The 18,435-nt window shown below is 34.9% G+C and overlaps 1 protein-coding gene across 6 annotated transcripts in view; it reads right to left on the bottom strand.

Annotated features, from left to right (window-relative positions):
* Positions 1–241: 241 nt before the first annotated feature.
* LOC118190848 (cytochrome P450 2B6-like) overlaps positions 242–18,435 on the bottom strand; it is a 36,475-nt gene continuing 18,281 nt past the window's right edge. For 5 of the 6 annotated variants that reach the window (XM_085822834.1, XM_035361628.2, XM_035361627.2 and 2 more), the window contains 5 exons: positions 14,816–15,149; positions 10,651–10,850; positions 7,318–7,581; positions 4,382–4,555; positions 242–537 (listed from right to left, as the gene is read on the bottom strand). In XM_085822834.1, the coding sequence (XP_085678960.1) occupies positions 380–537; positions 4,382–4,555; positions 7,318–7,581; positions 10,651–10,850; positions 14,816–15,149 (1,130 nt within the window). In that variant the 3' untranslated portion in view covers positions 242–379. The remainder of the gene's footprint in view (positions 538–4,381; positions 4,556–7,317; positions 7,582–10,650; positions 10,851–14,815; positions 15,150–18,435) is intronic. The other variant, XM_085822836.1, reaches the window with a different exon arrangement.

The raw sequence follows: 18,435 nt of genomic DNA, 5'->3' as shown, positions 1-18,435 counted from the left end.
CGTGAATATCATGACGCACTTTACGATCATAAACGAGGGAAGGGTAATAACGAGAACTTGTTTTATACACACATATATATGTGCGCACATGCATACGTGAATTTATAATTCCTCTTCGGTAGTCAATGTGGGGTAAAACAAATGTCTAAAATTTGAGAAACATTTCTATAACTTTCTGGATATGCTATGAACATGCAAAAAAAATTAAATAGCAGATAAACTGAAAAAGCCATTTTCATAATAATATTTACACGTAATCTTTATAATAAAAATTAAAAAATAAAAATATTTTATTACAATTACAAATATGTAGGTCTTCTAGAAGCAAATAATAAGTATTTTTCAGTATACTTGGCTAGAGCTTTGTTTCTTCAGTTAGTTATCGAGAAACTGCGCTGATTTTCAACTTCATTGCGAATGCAGTTGTAGAATACTCTTCCCCTTCGGGAAAAGTCAGGCGAAAGTTTTGGACGACATTTGTAAGGAAAAGGAAAACTTGACTCATAGTGTAAGCTTCTCCCAAACAAGAACGTTTGCCTAGAAATAAAATTAATTAAATTAAAAACAGAAACTTAAAGCAGCAACTTAAAAAGAAATATATCCCTCCCTAGCTAGCTTCTTAAAGATATGTTCTGAATTTATTTTAATATTTGCATAATTTTCCTCTTCTTCAACTGGTATACCGTTTTTCCTCTGAGGGTTAGTTTATTGGTAAATTGTATTTCCTTCATCATTTTTATTTCTATTCAATGTATTCAGTTTCTATTTGCATTTTTTTATTACCATTCCATCCATTTTAATTTACTTTACAGCTACCATTTGAAACGTATTGTGTACAGATTCTTCGTTAAAGGACTTTTCTGAGAAACGAGATTCTGGTAGCACTCGTTGAAACGGGAAAATTCCTAGAAAGAACACTTCCGCTGGAAGCGAAGTTCCGCCTAGTTACGGAAACGATGTACCGGCTACGTGGGATTTGTTGAAACCTCGCCGCAAATGTTTCGGCTGGAGCTTTGTACCGGGTAGAGATCAATCAATCAGAAAAATTTTCTGCTTCTACAGGGCTCCTGTTTCTTAAACCAGCGTCGAAACTGGTGGCAGCAAAGTAAATGCTGTTAATGGCAACTAAACCAGCAATACTCCCGGGAGTAGAAGCTCACGCTACAGAGGTAACGGCAACAGCCTAACTCTCCCTAACTTTCCTTCTGAAACACGGTATTTAAACTTTTTCTCCTCCAGGTAGAATTTGCATTCTTTCACTCGCGCTGCCAAATTTAAATATTCTGGCATTGACAATTAGGGTAATGAAGGCTTATAGGAAAGCTTAAAATTAAATAAAATTTATTATTTAAAATAAAATACAGTCAAAAGTCTTTAATCCGGACGTCCATAATCCGGACCTCAAAGCTACGATTTTTCTGCGCATGAGTAAACGCATAACGCATCTACGCATGCGCATAATACGTTTACGCATGCGCGTTTTATGTATAACGGACGGTATAAGCTAAGCTAAAATTATCTAATTATCTATTTCAGTTAATGTTGCAGATTGCGTTGTTCTTTAATCTTCGAATTGGATCCGGCTTATTATTTTTTGCAGACTGTTAGAGCAATTTTATAAAAGTAAGTTGGAACTTTCGATTATGTCGAAAACAATTTCCGATTCTGGAGCTGCCAAAGGATCCACAAAGCGAAAGCATATTTCGATGTCCATCAAACAAAATGTGGAATTACTGCAAAAAATGGATAAAGGCACGAAGAGGTGATTTGTTTTTCTAACCATTCCGAAATCTGTTTATCAATTTCACGCTGCTCTGCGGGGAGGCGAAACGTCGCGGCGCGCAATGAACTGGAAGTTGATCTGTCAGCACCATCCTTATCTTCAGGGCAGATGTTTTTATTTTATTCGGCTTACAATTCCTTACTAAATGTAGTATTTCATCTCAATGTACTCCGTCTTTTATATGATTTAAACCAAAATCCTCGTCATTATAAATATCACAAATACACAATAGTTTTCTGGTTGCAATTTTCTAATTTCGACTATGCGTAATGTATGCTTTACGCATGCGCGTGTTGAAAGAAAAGTTTAATAAAGTAAACAAATAAATATTAAACTTTTTCTTTGTAAATTTTGATACCCTTTAGAAGATAATTGCTCTTTATTTCATAATTTACGGTTTCATATTCTTAATTTTATAATTTCTGCATTTCATCTTACGAGATTTAAACTGATGATCTGTAATCCGGAAACACCGATAATCCGGAATCGCCGAAGTCCCGACGGGTCCGGATTAAAGACTATTGACTGTATAAATCCCTACAAAGTCACCAATGGGGGCCTTTACTCGAGATTTCCGGAATAAAATCTGTGTGGCCACAGTAAACTATTTTTAATCGAAGCAGATGGTACACATGTTACCTTAGGATGATAAGGAAAGTAACACATTCCATCTCCCTTCACAACTTACTTGAAAAAAAATTTCTGAGTAATGTCTGCAGTTTGTATCAAACCATAACATGCATTTGACTGACGGTTTCGTAAGAAGCGTTGCTAACGATGCTAACCTCATCAGATATCATTTGAAGAGATACGTGACAATGTGCTCAGCATTAGCTGTCGAATGATTCCGATTTTCGTTTTCGTTTGAAAGTGTGAAGGTTAATTACACTAACAGTTGCATTATAAATATCACCGCTACTAAATTGTCCTTAATCAAAGAAAAACTTTGGATCGTGTTAATGCTTAATCTTCTTTGTCTTACATAACATTTCAAATGTCTCTTGCTACTTTTGGTGCTTTACAGCAAATCTCATTGTTATTCTATGCTCAGCCTTCAAATGCATAATTGTAGATGTTCACAAATTAAAGCAAACGATTAACTGCATATAGAATTTTGATAGTAACAGATGATATTTTACGAAACACAAGTTGTAATAAAGGCTGTAAATTAACGTCTGGCAGCTTTTCTGAAATTTCTTAAAAAGTAGTCATAGAACGTTTCATATATATATAGTACTCTAAAAGTAAAGGACGGAATAAAATTTAAATAAAAATTGTTCCAAAAATTTGAAGGTCTAACTTTCTCTCTCCTCTGGTAAAGGTTACCATGTAGAGTTATTAGGTTAATTGGAAGTAGAAAAGATGAAACATATGCAATCGCCTTCGCCGGGAATCGAACCACGGACCTCTGGAATACCGGTCCAGCGCGCAGAACCACTACACCGCGAAGGACACTAGGAAAGTGGAAGAAATACCTTATACACTCCCCTTTTTTAAAGGGCGACTAGGGTTTTAGGAGACCTAGTCGCCAAATTTTGGGTGCGGAGAATCATCATCCACAACCCTTTTAGTTCGAGCGCCACTTGTAGAGACATTATGTTTCTTTGGAAGCCAGAGAGATGAAAAATTAGCAACCGCCTTCGCCGGGAATCGAACCACGGACCTCTGGAATACCGGCCCAGCGTGCTACAGTAACACCACGAAGGCACGCTAGGGAAGTGGGAGAAATACCTTATAACCAAACTGAATAAACGCAAATAAAGGAAACAATCAAAAAAAAAAAAAAAAAAGGGATCGTTAAAAGGAAATTAAAAATTGCAGAACGTGACACATAACAAAACAAATTTCAAAATAAATTTGCTTGGAAAAATATTTTTTTTATTAATCTCCTCTCTTTAACGGTTGAAAAATGAATTTATCAAGGGAAAAGTGTTATGTAGCTATAAAAAAAAGCAAGTTGATTAATGGGTTCCGAATACATGTTTTAATCAGTATTAAGCCGAGACTTAAAATCTCTTTTCATTATTTAAGCATTATTTAAAAAAAAAATCCCTATTAGTCTCGAATACTCAGATCTCCCCCCTACATGCATGCCTACTCAAAGTAAGCAAAAATACAAAAACTCGACATCCAAAAATTAAATACAAATGCTTAAAATAGTACAAAAACTAAAAATAAGCGAAACAAACTAACTACACAAAATGGCAAGTTCTGTTTTGAAGTGTTAAACAGAGGAGATTAATGAAAATTTTTATTCAAAATTATTTTGCTGTTTATTTTGGTCTCATGTTCTATAATTTAAAAAAAAAATTAGTTTTTAATTTTCTTTTCACGATCTCGGTTTTGAATGGGTTCTTTTTTGCGTTTATTCAGTTTGGTAACTTTTACCCGGAAAGAGAACGTTAAACCTTCAAATTTTTGGAACAGAATTTTTATTTAATTTTCGATCCGACCTTTACATTTTGAGTTATTATCATGTTACAATCTAGCAGCTCGTCTCTTTTCTTTTTTAATTTTATTGCTGCAATAATGACGATTCTTTAAAGTATATATATATATATATATAGAGAGAGAGAGAGAGAGAGAGAGAGTGCCTACCTGTTCCAAATGAAACTGGAAGTTCTGCCCTTGTTTTACCTGCAGACGATAAGTATCTAGAAGGATCGAATTTAAATGGATCTTCGTAACATTCAGGATCATGGTGGGCGGAATAAAAATTGACCAAAGTTATCGATTCTTTGGGAATTCTATAGCCTCTCAAGTTAGCTTCCACTGAAATAAATGACAATTTCAACATTTTAGTTGAATGAACGTATTTAAGGGTAATAGCTTAAGACGTTTTATTTTATTTTTTAGAAAATTAAAATAAAATACTGAGTTAATGCAATGAGATACTCTCTGGAAGCAGCTGGAAATTTTTAAACAGTGCAACAAAAGGATTTAAGAAAGAAATTCCCAAAGCGGACTTAAGAGTCTACTTGCAATCATGAAGCATTGTATACAGTGCTTATCACCCAGAAAAGATTATCGATTTTAAAATAATAGAGAATGCGATTACTATATTGAAAGAGATTAGCTGCTATTCTACAATCAATCATATCCATGAAACTGAAATGAAGAAACTTCCTCCAATACTAACGCAAGCATGAGTTCGTTTTCGCTAGGGACCCAAATTTATGAATTCCTGTACATTGCTCTTTGTATGAGAAGGAAATGAATTTCGAAGATTCAGATGGAGGTTACTCAATATCACTTGAAATCAGCGCAGACACATACAATGTGTCAATAATGATATGGATATTATCATGTTTAATGAATACATATTCCTTTAGAACAACGATTGTTAACCTTCTGACTAACACGTACCAACTGAACAAAAACTGAAGAACTTCCGTATCACCACTATATTTTATAATGATTATTTTTCAGTTTCTGGATAGAAATATTTTAAAAAAATATTTTGCCATTTGCACAACCACTTCGCTATTTCTATTAATTATGCACACATAAAAAATATTACATTAAAAAATCTGAAAGGTTTCAGATTTTAAATGACGTCCAAACGGGCGTTCTTTTTTTTGTTCTTTTAACGTTTTGTTTATTAAATAGCATGTTCTTAGAACTTAAAGCATAAAATTCAGTTCAATAGCAATGTCGCAAAATAATTTTAAAATAAGCATATCTTTAAAATTTCCGATACACAGTTCCGCGCCCTGGAGATAAAAAGGTTCCCCCCCCCCCTCCGTAGAGTCTTGCCATTGCTCGGTTTGAAATCCTCGAGTTTGTTAATCAAAAATTCGTTAAAGGTTTACAGAATATGAAATCGATAATCAAACTAATTCCAAATTTCAAATTTGGTCTTCCACATGCCCATATTCGGAGGAGGATTACGTCATTCAGAATTCGATGGCTCTATGTACCGTTGTTTTATCACAACGCGAGAAATATACATACATTTATTCAGATTGTTCATTATTTAATTTTTCAAATATAATGCAGGACTCTAACATTGGCTGGCAACAGTTTGAAAAGTGAAACGGACATTTATAGTGATTCGACGCAAAATCGCAAAACGAAAACAATAGTCTTTCAGAGACAAAGCCCATTTGGACTAAAAGCCTATTTTTCCGTTCATGAATCGGAAACTTTACTTGCTTAGTAATTTTACAAAACACTTTCTATTTTTTAAAAATTAAGTTCTTTGTTGGGCATCTTCAATCCGAAGCTCTTGTTGGAATACTGTTAGTTTAAAAATGATTCAAGCGACTGGTAGTGCGATCAAAATTCAACATCAAAGTAATGTATTGGGTGAGTCCATAAATTCGTGCTGATTTTTGGTAAATCTTTAAATAATATAAAAAAAACACAATTTAACATTTTAATCAATTATATATTTTCCAGCATTATCTGCAATGTCCAATGTTTCGCCATCTTACACGCAGCTTTTTTATGCCATTGCTATAGAAAGGCTCTGGTTTTGATGCGAAAAAACTTGAAAGTTCGTTGTGTACATCCTATTTAGAATTTAATTCTTTTTCTCAGTAAAACATTTTGTAAGGCACGAAATAAGTGAAAATCACTTGGGGCAATATCTGGGGAGTAAGCAGGATGTGGCAAAAGCTCCCAATTAAATTTACTCATTTTTTGCAGCGTTGTTCGAGCCGTATGCGATTTAGCGTTATCATGATGAAACAACACTTTCTTGATATTCACCCATCGTGGGTGTTTTTTGATCCATTCTGAGCTTAATCGGCAAAATTGTTCACTATAAACTTCTAAAAGAATCGCTTGATTTGGTTCTAACAATTCAAAACGTCCGGAACGGGGTTCATCATTCATGCTGCTTTTTCCAACTTTAAATTTTTTAAACCATTTCTGGGCAGTCCTTACACTAACAGTGCGTTCACCATGTACCATTTTATTACTTTTTATCACCATTTTATTACTTTTTATCGCTGCAAACTTGCCGCCATTCACCAGACGAAAATAAAATATGTAGCACAGCACGTTTGTACTGATTATCTGTATTCATCTTTTATGGGTACTAAAATGCGTTCGATATTTACGAAAGTTGGTGATGAACTAAATAATATCTTAGTCAAACAATTATAAGTTTCAACAGGTTCATAATTGTATTGTTTTAGTAAATGCGTCATAGTGAATGCCAAGCATACTCCTAATGCGCACGAACTTATGGACTGACCCGTTAAATCCTGTCTTTCACCTTGATGGAACTGTGGAATCTGAGTTGGTAATCCAGAGCATTACAATGAACTCTGAACATTAAAATTGTTTATCAAACATTTTGCCTACATTAAGGATCTGAAAAATGAGCAAACAGTATCATCCTCCATCTTGATAATATTCTGCATTTATTACACTTCGCTTCGAGTACGTTATTATCTATCAAACGCATAAATGTACGTCGTCACGGAGCCGGCATAACCATCAACACCTTTTTATGACAGCAATGATTTTTTATTTAAGTATTCACAATAATTTTGAACAAATTATACATGTTGCTTTGAACTTACTTGTGCACAGAAGGCTAGGGAAAAAGGGAAAGAAGTCAGATGATCTTAAAGCTTCATATATGAACGCGTTGGTATAGGGTAGATTGCTTTTATCTTCTATGCTTGGTTGCCTATCCGTGCCGATGACTTCCAATATTTCTTTGTATATTTTTTCTTGTTCTTCTGGATGTTTCATCAAATGAAGGGAAATCAGTCCAACGAAACCAACAACAGCTAGGTGACCATCTCCAATGAATTGAGCAAGTGAGCCATTTAGAGCTTTTTCTGTTATAAAAAACGATTATTAAATAAAAAGAATCAGTTAATTAAGGAAAATGCTAAGTATGAAAGCAGTTATAAAGTAAAAGTCCAAACAACCGGAATAAACTGGAAACAAAACTGAAGACAATATAGTTATCAATTTTTTCTAATTGCTTATATAAGCAAAAAAGATCGCTCTCGCTAAAAATGCCTTTTTTGATCGCCAAAACACCGAGATGGCTTTTCACTGAAACGAACCACAACCGCCCGAAACGGCTGAGATTGCAATATTATTCCCTTCCCTCCAGCTCTAAAGTATGCAATGACAGAAGCAGTTCCCCGAAATGCATTGTTACAATTTATTGCAGACAGCTTGCCTTAAAAGGCTAATGGAAGCTTCTTTATTAGGAAGTAGAAAGGATGTCATTTGAAATCTTTACACCTACTTGTGTGTTAATGAATGGAGAGGGGAGGAAACGTAAGAGAAGGGCAATGAATGGGGACAGGCGTTTTGGTATTTTCGGCGTACAGGTTAGCGAAGGCTTCGGTTTCCTAAGGGTTAATGACCCGTATTATTTGTAATTATTGATAAAATATCCATAAATATGAAAGACTATAAATGAACATTACTTTACTTAAGCTATACAATTTTTTTGTTAAGTTTGTATTGGGAAAGTAATCGTAATAAATAATAACGTAAAAATTATATTAACGTTTTTACTAAAATAAGAATTAGATTACAAAAATTGTCAGTAATATCTGAGAAAAAGGAATCCGACATTTCTTGCGTTTCTTAGAAAATAAAGATAATGAAACTTTTTTAATCATTAGTAGTTTAAAATTCTTTATAGCACGATACTAAACAGAAAAAATGATTATATGAATTTGATATAATTTTGATCTCCTAAAGATTAATTATTATTTACGTGAAAGGTACCAAAAGTAAATGAAATGTATTTCGTGTAAACTTTAATTCATTTTAAGCATTGAAATGTGCTTCAAGGATGTATAGAAAGAGCATCCAGCATAAAAACTGAACAAATTAGAAATTTGTCATTTTTTAAATTTAACAGTATTATTGATACAAAATTAATACTGACATCAAGATATTACTCATTTCTTTCGTTTATTATTTGCGTGTTTAAATTGCTGCATAAATACCTTTTTTGTCTGTCTTATTAAGATTTACTCTCGTTTTCTTGATGCCCCTTGCCTTTCTTGATGCCCTGTTCCTTTAAAAAATATAGTATTTTATGATTCTCTCAAAATGAGTCCAATTTTTATTCTCGCTTTTCTCATTCGTGTACTTTCTTTCAATAATACCCCCAAACAGAGGTGGACACTGAATTGAATCACTCCTTTTAACACTTCACCGCTCACTAAATGACCAATGACCTTGATCAATGCGCTCGGAACAGGCGTGGATCAAGATCGGTGTGCAAAGATGGGGAAAAAGCAGAAAGAATTGAACAAAGAGTGGGATCGCTAGAATTAACTCAAACCACTCACTCCCTCAAATGATTTCTTTAAACCAGGGCTTCTTAAAAACGTTTCACTCGCGACCCCCCCTTTTATCACTGAGATTTTTTCGCGACCCCCAGGACCCCATAATATTTACAAAAATTTTGTGGGACCGCATAAGTATTGCGCAACTCCGACACACCGCGTGAGTGAAACTGTCAATTTTTTTTACTTGTACTGTAATATACTACTGCAGTTTTAGGTCATTAACTTTAATTTCTAATTTTAAGACATAGAACTGAAAATTTTAAAATAGTAACAGACGAAATGACAGCGTCACGTGCAAAGCAAGGAAAATGAGCTTTTATATTGTAGAGTTCCTCACTTTGGAATTCTAAGTTAATGTTGGAAGTGAAGAATCTAAGAACTGATAAGCGAATAATCGCTTGAGTTCGGTGGCAAGAAACAACAAGGTAGAAGGGTAACTAACCCTTTATTATTCCAATAAGATTTAACAAAACTCGGCCTGGGAGTGTACAAGCAAAGCCCGCACTTGGACTTGAACTTAAAAGACTAAGAATTAAACTAAAACTAAGATTAACTAAATAAGTATAGCCGAAGCTATCAACGTTCAAATGGAGTTGGCCCCTTAACTTATTTGACTACGAAGCTTAGCAAGGGTCTGAGTACGGCCGAACGTAATAACAGCTTTGAGAGAGAGAGTGGCCAAAAAGGCAGACGCGCGTAAATCAGAAACTCTGATTCTCTCTGACTCAGTAAGTAACTTCGTGGTTTAAATACCGCTCCTCCTCATTAAATATTCAGCAAGATTCCAAAACTACGTTCTAGCCGGAAGTAGTAAGTTGAAGTTAAGAATTTGACAGGAAAGGAACTTTAACTTGAAATTTAACTGTTAATAAAATTAACATAATCCTTACAATATCATAAAAAGAATGTGTCGAAACATTTTCGTTCTTTTCTTTGTCTGTATTTTCTTAACTTTATCTGTTTTCAGATGCATTGTGTAAAAATGTTTGGTAATTGTAAAATTATTATAATAAGTTAAAGAAATATCAAAACTGCTAAAATTTTTGGCGACCCCCTGCTGCAGGTTCCGCGACCCCCAGTTTAAGAAACCCTGCTTTAAACTGTACTTTTGAGATTCCCTAAAAACCCTTTCTACAGATAATAATAAAATTCTGACATAAAAACTGCTAAAAATTAAATGCATTTTTGCATCTTTAACTTATGCCAAACACAGAAATCTAAAATATGTAGTATATGAGAAAGTATAAGACATATCATTATACAAATGATAGTTACTCACAATAAATTATACAGTCATTGAATGCATGCCCATTCTTTATACAGGTTTTTACCACTTCATAAAAGTAACGGATTTCCACTAACATTTCATAACCCGAAATAGTATATTCGGGTTATTAAATAGTGTACCCCTCAATAAAAAAATTTAATAAAAAATACAATAAAAATAATAGTGTACCCCTCATTGGTGTGGTTTCCTAGCTATCACCCTGCTAGAGTTTTGTCAGAGTGCCAGCTAGAGTTGTGTAGAAGTAGTCAAACAATAATTAAAATATCCGATCCAATCAATATTATTTTTTTTCATACTTGTGAAATATTCAGCTGTAGGATCTCCTTTTCGTTTTCGCTCATTCCTCTCTTTCAGATAGACATCGATTATGTTTCGAGGGTGATTTTCATCAAGAGTGTTCTCATGTCGATCTATTACGTTAGAGAAGATATCTTCCATACGTTTCTGGCAGGAAATTACCGTGCGACATCTAGAGTTGAAAGGAAGGATCAAATACCTGCAATGTTAAAAATATAAAGAATTTAAAAAACAAAGTATATAAGTTTACAGTAATCATGGCATTTAAAACTATGACTCATGAAAAGAATTTTAACAGCCACTCTTCAAAACATTAAATGCTGTTCATTAGGAAAATAACGAAAGAGAAGCACCCAAATGTTTAGTGAAACAATCCAGAAAATCATTATGAAATAATTACATCGATGTACCAGTCCTTCACTATAACTGATGAAAAAGCAGAAACAAGATATTTGAGAGGGATATTTTTACCATTGATATTTTTGCCTGGAGATTTGCCCATATGATGGCCTATATATGTCAAAGATATACACTGGCGGGAAAAAATAAAGGAAAAGGTATAAAAAGTGAATTTTGTTAATTCTATTAAGGTGAAGTCCAATTAAAGAGAGTTGGTTAGAGCTCACTACCAACATTACGACGTAGCTTAGTGGGATTTACCTTCGTTGCAGAGAAATATGAAAAATTTTGAGCCTGTTCTTTTGGCATATGTGAAAAATAGTGGAAAGGCATGCTTCAGATTCTAATTTATAAAGCTGTAAGAGTGGTTGCGTAAAATGTCTGGTGTGGATGGTGGAACATGGTATTTGATGAAGTGTGATAAACGGCGTGAGACGGCGAGAATTGAAACAAGAACTGACGTGTGTCTGTAAACACAAAATAATAACCAAAACCGTCATGAGTAGAACCTAAAAACGACACAAACATACAAGTGACGCATTCAGACAACTGGTTCCATGTCTAAAACTTGCCTTAACACATAACAGACTGTCTGGACTGTTATTTGGCATCGACTTCTAAATGAAAAGGACAATTGCCGTAGATACAGACTGCAAGGAAATTCACTGCAGCCACAGAAACTCCTCTACCCAGATATATCACGTATTACTGGCTGCATAAAAGAGGTTTGTGTGCAAAGAAACACATGATTTTTGTCCCACTAACACGGGTTGCTAAATAAATCCAATCGCAAAGGTGGAAAGATCACTGTTATTGGAGTACCCAAAATGAATGGAAAGAAATTCTCTTTACTCACTGACCAGTTTTTGTTCGAAAGTTCTTCCAGACTTTTTACAATCTGAAAGGAGCATAAACCTCAATAAGACTGTAAACCATCATGAAAGGCTTTGGTATAGAGGTGGTGGAATCATAGTATGGGAAAGCGTCATTTTAAATGGCGCACTGACCTACACATGTGTACCACTTCAACTATAAATGCTGAAATATGCAAAGATGGGTTCTTGGTCCTTATATAAAGTTGCTTCCAAATGGACGATAATGCTCGCTTCTCATCGCTCTTTACTAGTTTCAGGAATCGAACGGATGGAGTTACGCACATAATTTCCAGATTTAACATTTTGATGGTTATCTTTCGTATTCCAGTTATTCACCACAGTAGACGTAAGCGAACACAGCTCTCATTACAGATTTATGACTGACAGATATCGCACATATTTGGGAGAAAGAATTGCTCAATTTCAAGAAGGATGAATGACAGAAGATCAGAAGCATAGTCTCTTCAAACGACAGGATGGGCTTAGTTAGGATCATTATACATTATAGACCAAAACATCATAATGATTCACTTGTGCCATAACTAGACAGATACATTTGTAATCGACTCTAGACTTGATCACTTAGACATTTCTACAAGCCATTCGAAAAACTGTTGGAAGGATAGGCATTTTGGAAGGAAGGCATTGTTGGAAGGATAGGCATTTCCAGCTCAATATCTATTGAAAATGCGAAGTCATTCCATAATGACAGCTGACTCTATTTCAAAAAAAATTAGAGAATGAAGAAATGTAAATTTTGATTTGGGAATTTATCAAGTGGAAATTTACCTTCGAAAGGACCAACCGGTGATATGGTTTTAGGGAACATTTAATGAGGTCGTTTAATTTTAGTTTATAAGTCAATGCAAGATGTCTCTGAGAAGAATTCTGGAGAGGCCACCAGTTTCCTTTCAAGAACTGGAAATTATATCTATCAAAACACAGGCAATTATCAGCAACAGGCCCTTCGCGATGTTTCCAGTTATCCAAACGAATTAGAACCGCTAAAACAAGGCTCGTTCTTAATCGGGTGACAATTATTGACTCTTCCTGAATCAAGTAAAGAGAATACTCTGAATCACAAGTTTGGAACATGACAAGGTACCAAGAAGGTCTGTGACGCCATCTTCTCCAAAAAATGTCATACGCACGGTGCTCATGCACTAGTCATTTAGTAGTTCCATGACACCAAATGGCTCACCGTTTCGATTTATGGAATTTAGAAAAGGTGGAAATCATCTCGTGTTCTTGAACTACTGTCAGCTCACGAATCACGATCCGTCAAACAGCTCATGGAAATTCTTGGAAATATCGTAATTTTGACAAGTGATTGCAACGCACCTAGGCTTTTATGGCGAATACGCATTGCGACAGACCTGTATCCCGGACATGATGGTTGTATGTCCGTACATGCATCGTGAGACTTCCGAATGTAACTCTCTTTAGACGAGCTGTGTAACTATTATGTCCTCAGGAATTCTGAGGAGCTTATATTGACTAACAAACCTTCTGCCCCGGAGAAATGTTGCTAACTCTGGAACGCTGTCATACGCAGTGACTGTTTTCAGTTATATTTTGATGTAGCTTGTAATCATGGTCTATCACCATGTGTGTAATATATTACACTGTACATTTGTGCCAAAGAAGATAATTATTATTTAAATGATTTTATTACTCCTTTAGAAATTCATCAGGTGGCAGACCTAAGTATAAACTTTCTGTTTATTTTGAAGTGAATTTGACGACTGTTCTTTTAATTACTAATATTCTGTAAACTCACTAGCCGTTTATCTGTAAGTTAGTACAGAATGTCTATAACATATTCTGTACCAAATCTCACTATTTATTATATTCCATTTTAAATGCTTCAAAAATTTAATTTCGAAGTATCACTGCATTTCCTCACGCATGTTATCAGGGTGAGTGAGTGAGCGCCACCAAGGAAGACCACTGACCTGGCCTTAGCCTCACAGTGTGTTATCTTCCTGGCAGAAACCATCTACTCTCTGCTCCATCCTGCTCCGGGAACGCAGCCGAATAGACGGCTAAGAGCCTCATATAGTCTACATATAAGCTTGGATGTTGTTGTACGGGGAAAGAGTATCCTGTTAGGAACTACTTAAAATTAAGCAAAGAAGCAATCAAAAGACTGTTAAGAATCGCTGTTAGAATAGACAGAAACTTGTGTTAGATAAAGTAAAGATAGAAGGACTTTGCCTGAAAAATTAACTGCCGTGGATTTTCTGGACTTGCTAAATGTCTACATGCGGGTGCTTATCGTGACACAACCGTCATATCTTTATGGGGCTTCTGTGAAATCGTTGGTCCTGCATGGAGGAAAGTTGTAACCTATTAAATTATTGCACATAGTAAACTTTAAAAAAAATAAATAAAAAATAAAAAAATAATAAAGAGGGAGATTAAAAGATGATTAAAAAAATCCTAGCGCCCAAACATAATTTAACCTAGCAGATTGGGAGAAATGTGGGGTGAGGCCAGGTAAAGGTACAGTCGGTTTTTCATGTTCCCGGCTACAAAATCTTAATGGTCTTGCCCGAACTAAACAATCATTAACGATAATTCATCAGCACCTGAATATGGTTAACAGGATATTGTGCCTCTTTCCAATTGGCCTTTAAGTGGGGGGAAGGAAAGGAATTATCGTATACATTCCTGCGTGTTCATTTTTGGAGCAAGTACTAGCCTGTTTAGACTGCAACTTGGAAGATCCATAGCTCGAGTTCATGGCACAAGCACAGTCGATTTTTCATATTTGTTTAATTCTGGTATTAGCTAGTGAGTAATATATAAGCTGATAAATGCAGCAATGTATATTTTATATAATCACTATTATGCAGGTGAACGAATAAAAGAATTATACACAATTTACCTTACTATTTTCCCAAAAAGAAGCATTCCAGTTCCTCCAATGGCGTCCAGTGATCCAGAATATGCTTCTATTACGTTTCGCAACTCGTCGTCTGTGATGCCATCTTCTCCCAAAAACGTCATACGCACGGTGCTCATGCACTTGTCATTTAGTTGTTCCATGACATCAAATGGCTCACCGTTTCGATTACGCAGGTCGTCTATAAACGAGTTAATATTATCGTAAATGGGTCCTGCCATGTTACCTTTCATAGAAGTTATACCGATGTCTTTAAAAATGTTAAGAAAGAATTTTCGGAGAACTTTCCATGACTCGCCGTTCAAAAAAATGAGACCTATAGAGAAATTCCATAAAACGATATGTATATAAACTCAAACATAATACAATATATGCAGTAAAGAAGATAAAACTAGTCTTCTTTACAGAATAAAGGTCGTCCCAACATTTCTTCTAATTTCACATAATTTTGTATACATGAAAATAATGTTAGCGAAATTATATGTAAACTGTAGTACATCGTATACAATATACATGAAAGTCCTCAAGAGCACTAAGCACTGCTTTAAAAAGAGGGTTATAGTTGTCAGTCCATTTAACTTTGAGGTAAATGGTTTTTCCGCCAAACTGGCAAGATTACGCTGGCAAGTTGACGATGGTTTCGGCGACTAATTTTTGTCACAAAATTTGGCGAAAAGTCGTCAAAAATCGACATTTGGTCCAATTCCTCTGTAGCTGTATCCTGCCCTATATAATTGTAACTGTGTGTGCCTTCCGGTAATTTCGAGAACTCGCAGATACGGGAAAACTTCTTGGTGGTTAGGGGGGAGACTATATATCATCCGAAGGAAATAAAATTTCAGTTTAGTTCCAAGTACTAAGTGATTTCTGTTAACCAGAGAACAGGGGCTCCATTACCTAGCTGACATGTTGTCTGCCTTACACGGATTAAAGCCCCTGCCTCCAGAAGCTATTTATTATCACTAAGTAAAATAAGTTTACAGTGGCATACAAGGCCTTCAAGAACACAAGGACATAGTCATTAATAAACCCTAAAGAAAGCATGTTACAAGTAGTACCTATAGCATTCAAACAATAAACCGAGTATACTTTCATAATTTGTACTGAAAATACGAAATACTTTCAAAACTGAGTCCAACTAATTTAAATAAAAAATATGGTACAAACAAACAAACAAAATATAATACATCCATTACTGTATTATACACAATTAATTTCAATTAGATTCACAATATCAAGCACAACCATTCAATTTAGAAAAAATGCATAAAGATAAACTAAGACAATAATAAACTGCCAAATAAAATTTCTTCATATGAATTGAGAATTAAGAACCAATAACTTTGATAACTGAACAATATTATCATAAAATACACTGAACCTGAGATTATTACAATACAATACAAATTTATGTTTTGTATTGTAATACAAATTTATGTTTTGTATTGTAATACAGATATTATTACAATACAAAACATAAATTTGGTTTCAAAACAAAACCACTCCAAGTAATATAAAAACTCTACATCAGGTTTGCTGGCAACCCGATAGAAATACAGTACAAGAATAATGCTAACTTAAAGATATGAAAAATTTCAAATTCAAAAACCAAATGCATTCAAAAATAAGTCAAAGAAAATTATTATAAAATACTGCCTTAAATGCACATTTTACAATAGTAAAACCAATCAAATTCACAAAAACAGGTCAACTATTCAATTCAGAAAAGTGCAAAAAGGTATACAAAATAATTATTCTAGATTAGGTTTGCTGGCATCGCTAAGACAAATGCAATACTAGAAAAATGCCGACATAAAATTTTACAGAATTCTAAGTGATTACTGTGCGAACTTACGCTCTTGAGGCCCTTAAAGGTATTTCTGCCTTCGTGGTGTGGTGGTCTGCACGCTGGGCGCGTATTCCCGAGGTCCATGGTTCGATTCCCTGCGGAAGCATTGCATATGTTTCATCTTTCCTGCTTCCAGTTAACCTAATATCTCTACAGTGGCTCCCGAACTAAAAGAGTGGTGGATGATGATTCTCCTCACCCAGGATTTGGCAACTGGGTCAGTTAAAAATCCCGGTCGCCCTTTAAAAGGGGGAGTATAGAAGGTATTTCTCCCGTCTTCTTGGCATGCCTTCGTGGTGTGGTGATCTGCACGCTGGGCGCGTATATTCCAGAGCTCCGCGTTTCCCGGGTAAGGCGTTGCATTTTTTTCACCTTCCCCGCTTCAAAAAAGTCCTAATGTCTCTACATCCTTAGCATTAACTTGTGTTCAATGCTATTATTTGTTTGAAGTGGTAACTCCTGATTGTGCTCTGTCATACTGACAAGAGCTGTATAAGTACTTCTATGTGAAAGTTCCAAAAATGTAAAATATTTTTGGAATTAAAATTTACCAAGCTTCCACCGTCTGTATGTATATTCATTCCGTTTCGAACTCATACGCACGTAACAATATTATATTTCACAGCAATACAGTGTAACAATAAACAAAATATTAAAATAAAAGCAATAAATGTTTCAATAGATAATACAAAAATTTAGGTGTTAATTTTAAATGAATTTTTGCCATTCTATAAAAAAAAATTTCTTCATTGGATATTTTTAGATACTCTCTTGAAAATATTCCACTAGTCTGCTTCTGGAATATCGTCTGTATCGAAGTTGATCGACTGATGCTGATGATATTCCGAAGAGAAATATTTAAGAGCAACATTTATGGAACTGAAAATTAAACGCTATTTATGTCAATATTAAGAATTTTTTAGTTTTTACGCTTCTCATAATTAGCATTTTTCTATAAATACTTACAAACTCAAACAATACTGAATCAATTTTTTATAATGCGTCTTTCCAATTTCATTTAAGAAACACTGGTTTGAAAATTGCACTAAATATAAATATTAACATTCCTTTTGTATTTACTAATGTACTTTGAAAATTACATTCCTGTGATTTTTTTCCTCTGTAAACTTGTTTATATTTGCAAAATTAAAATAAATAATGCCGCTCAAAGGGAATAATAGTTATAGTGGCGTAGCTAGAGGAAAGCAAAGTATACAGGGCGCCAAATTGATGTTGCAAAATTTTACAAGAGAATGCTTGTAGAGACATTGGGATTTTTTGGAGCAGGCAAGATCTGGTCACTTTACTTGGCTTGTTTCGCCAAACTAAGGTAATGGCAGTACAGGGTTAGGAAGTCATTCTAGCTAGCAATCTGACGGTTAGGCCGCCTTTCTACATTTTACATTGATCTTTAGTTTCTTGGATATAATTATTTTCATTCACTTGCTTCATTATCTCTCAGATGCCCTTGTTGCAATCATAGTCCGTGAACAGTGTATTCACAGGATATGTGATGCAGTCGGAAGGAAAGAACTGCTGTCGAAGGTGCTCTGTCAGAGGGCAGGAGAGCAGGTAATGAAGTGCGTCCGCGTCTACCCCGCGAAAACCGCAAGAACAGTTGACGTCTCGCCTGAGGAATCGTCTGTAATACGCTGAGAATTTCCAGCTACAGGCTTGGAGGAAGAGTCGCTTGCTTTTGAGCCTCTTGAGCATAGGTATTGGGAGGTTGTTGTAAGTAAATCTTCCTGTCTCT

Source organism: Stegodyphus dumicola, chromosome 8 (genome assembly GCF_044657685.1).
Source record: "Stegodyphus dumicola isolate Sdum_Otavi_A_Nest chromosome 8, ASM4465768v1".
In the NCBI taxonomy this organism is placed as follows: domain Eukaryota; kingdom Metazoa; phylum Arthropoda; class Arachnida; order Araneae; family Eresidae; genus Stegodyphus; species Stegodyphus dumicola.
The sequence above is the reverse complement of the archived record's forward strand: the minus strand, read 5'-3'. Positions and strand labels throughout refer to the sequence as shown.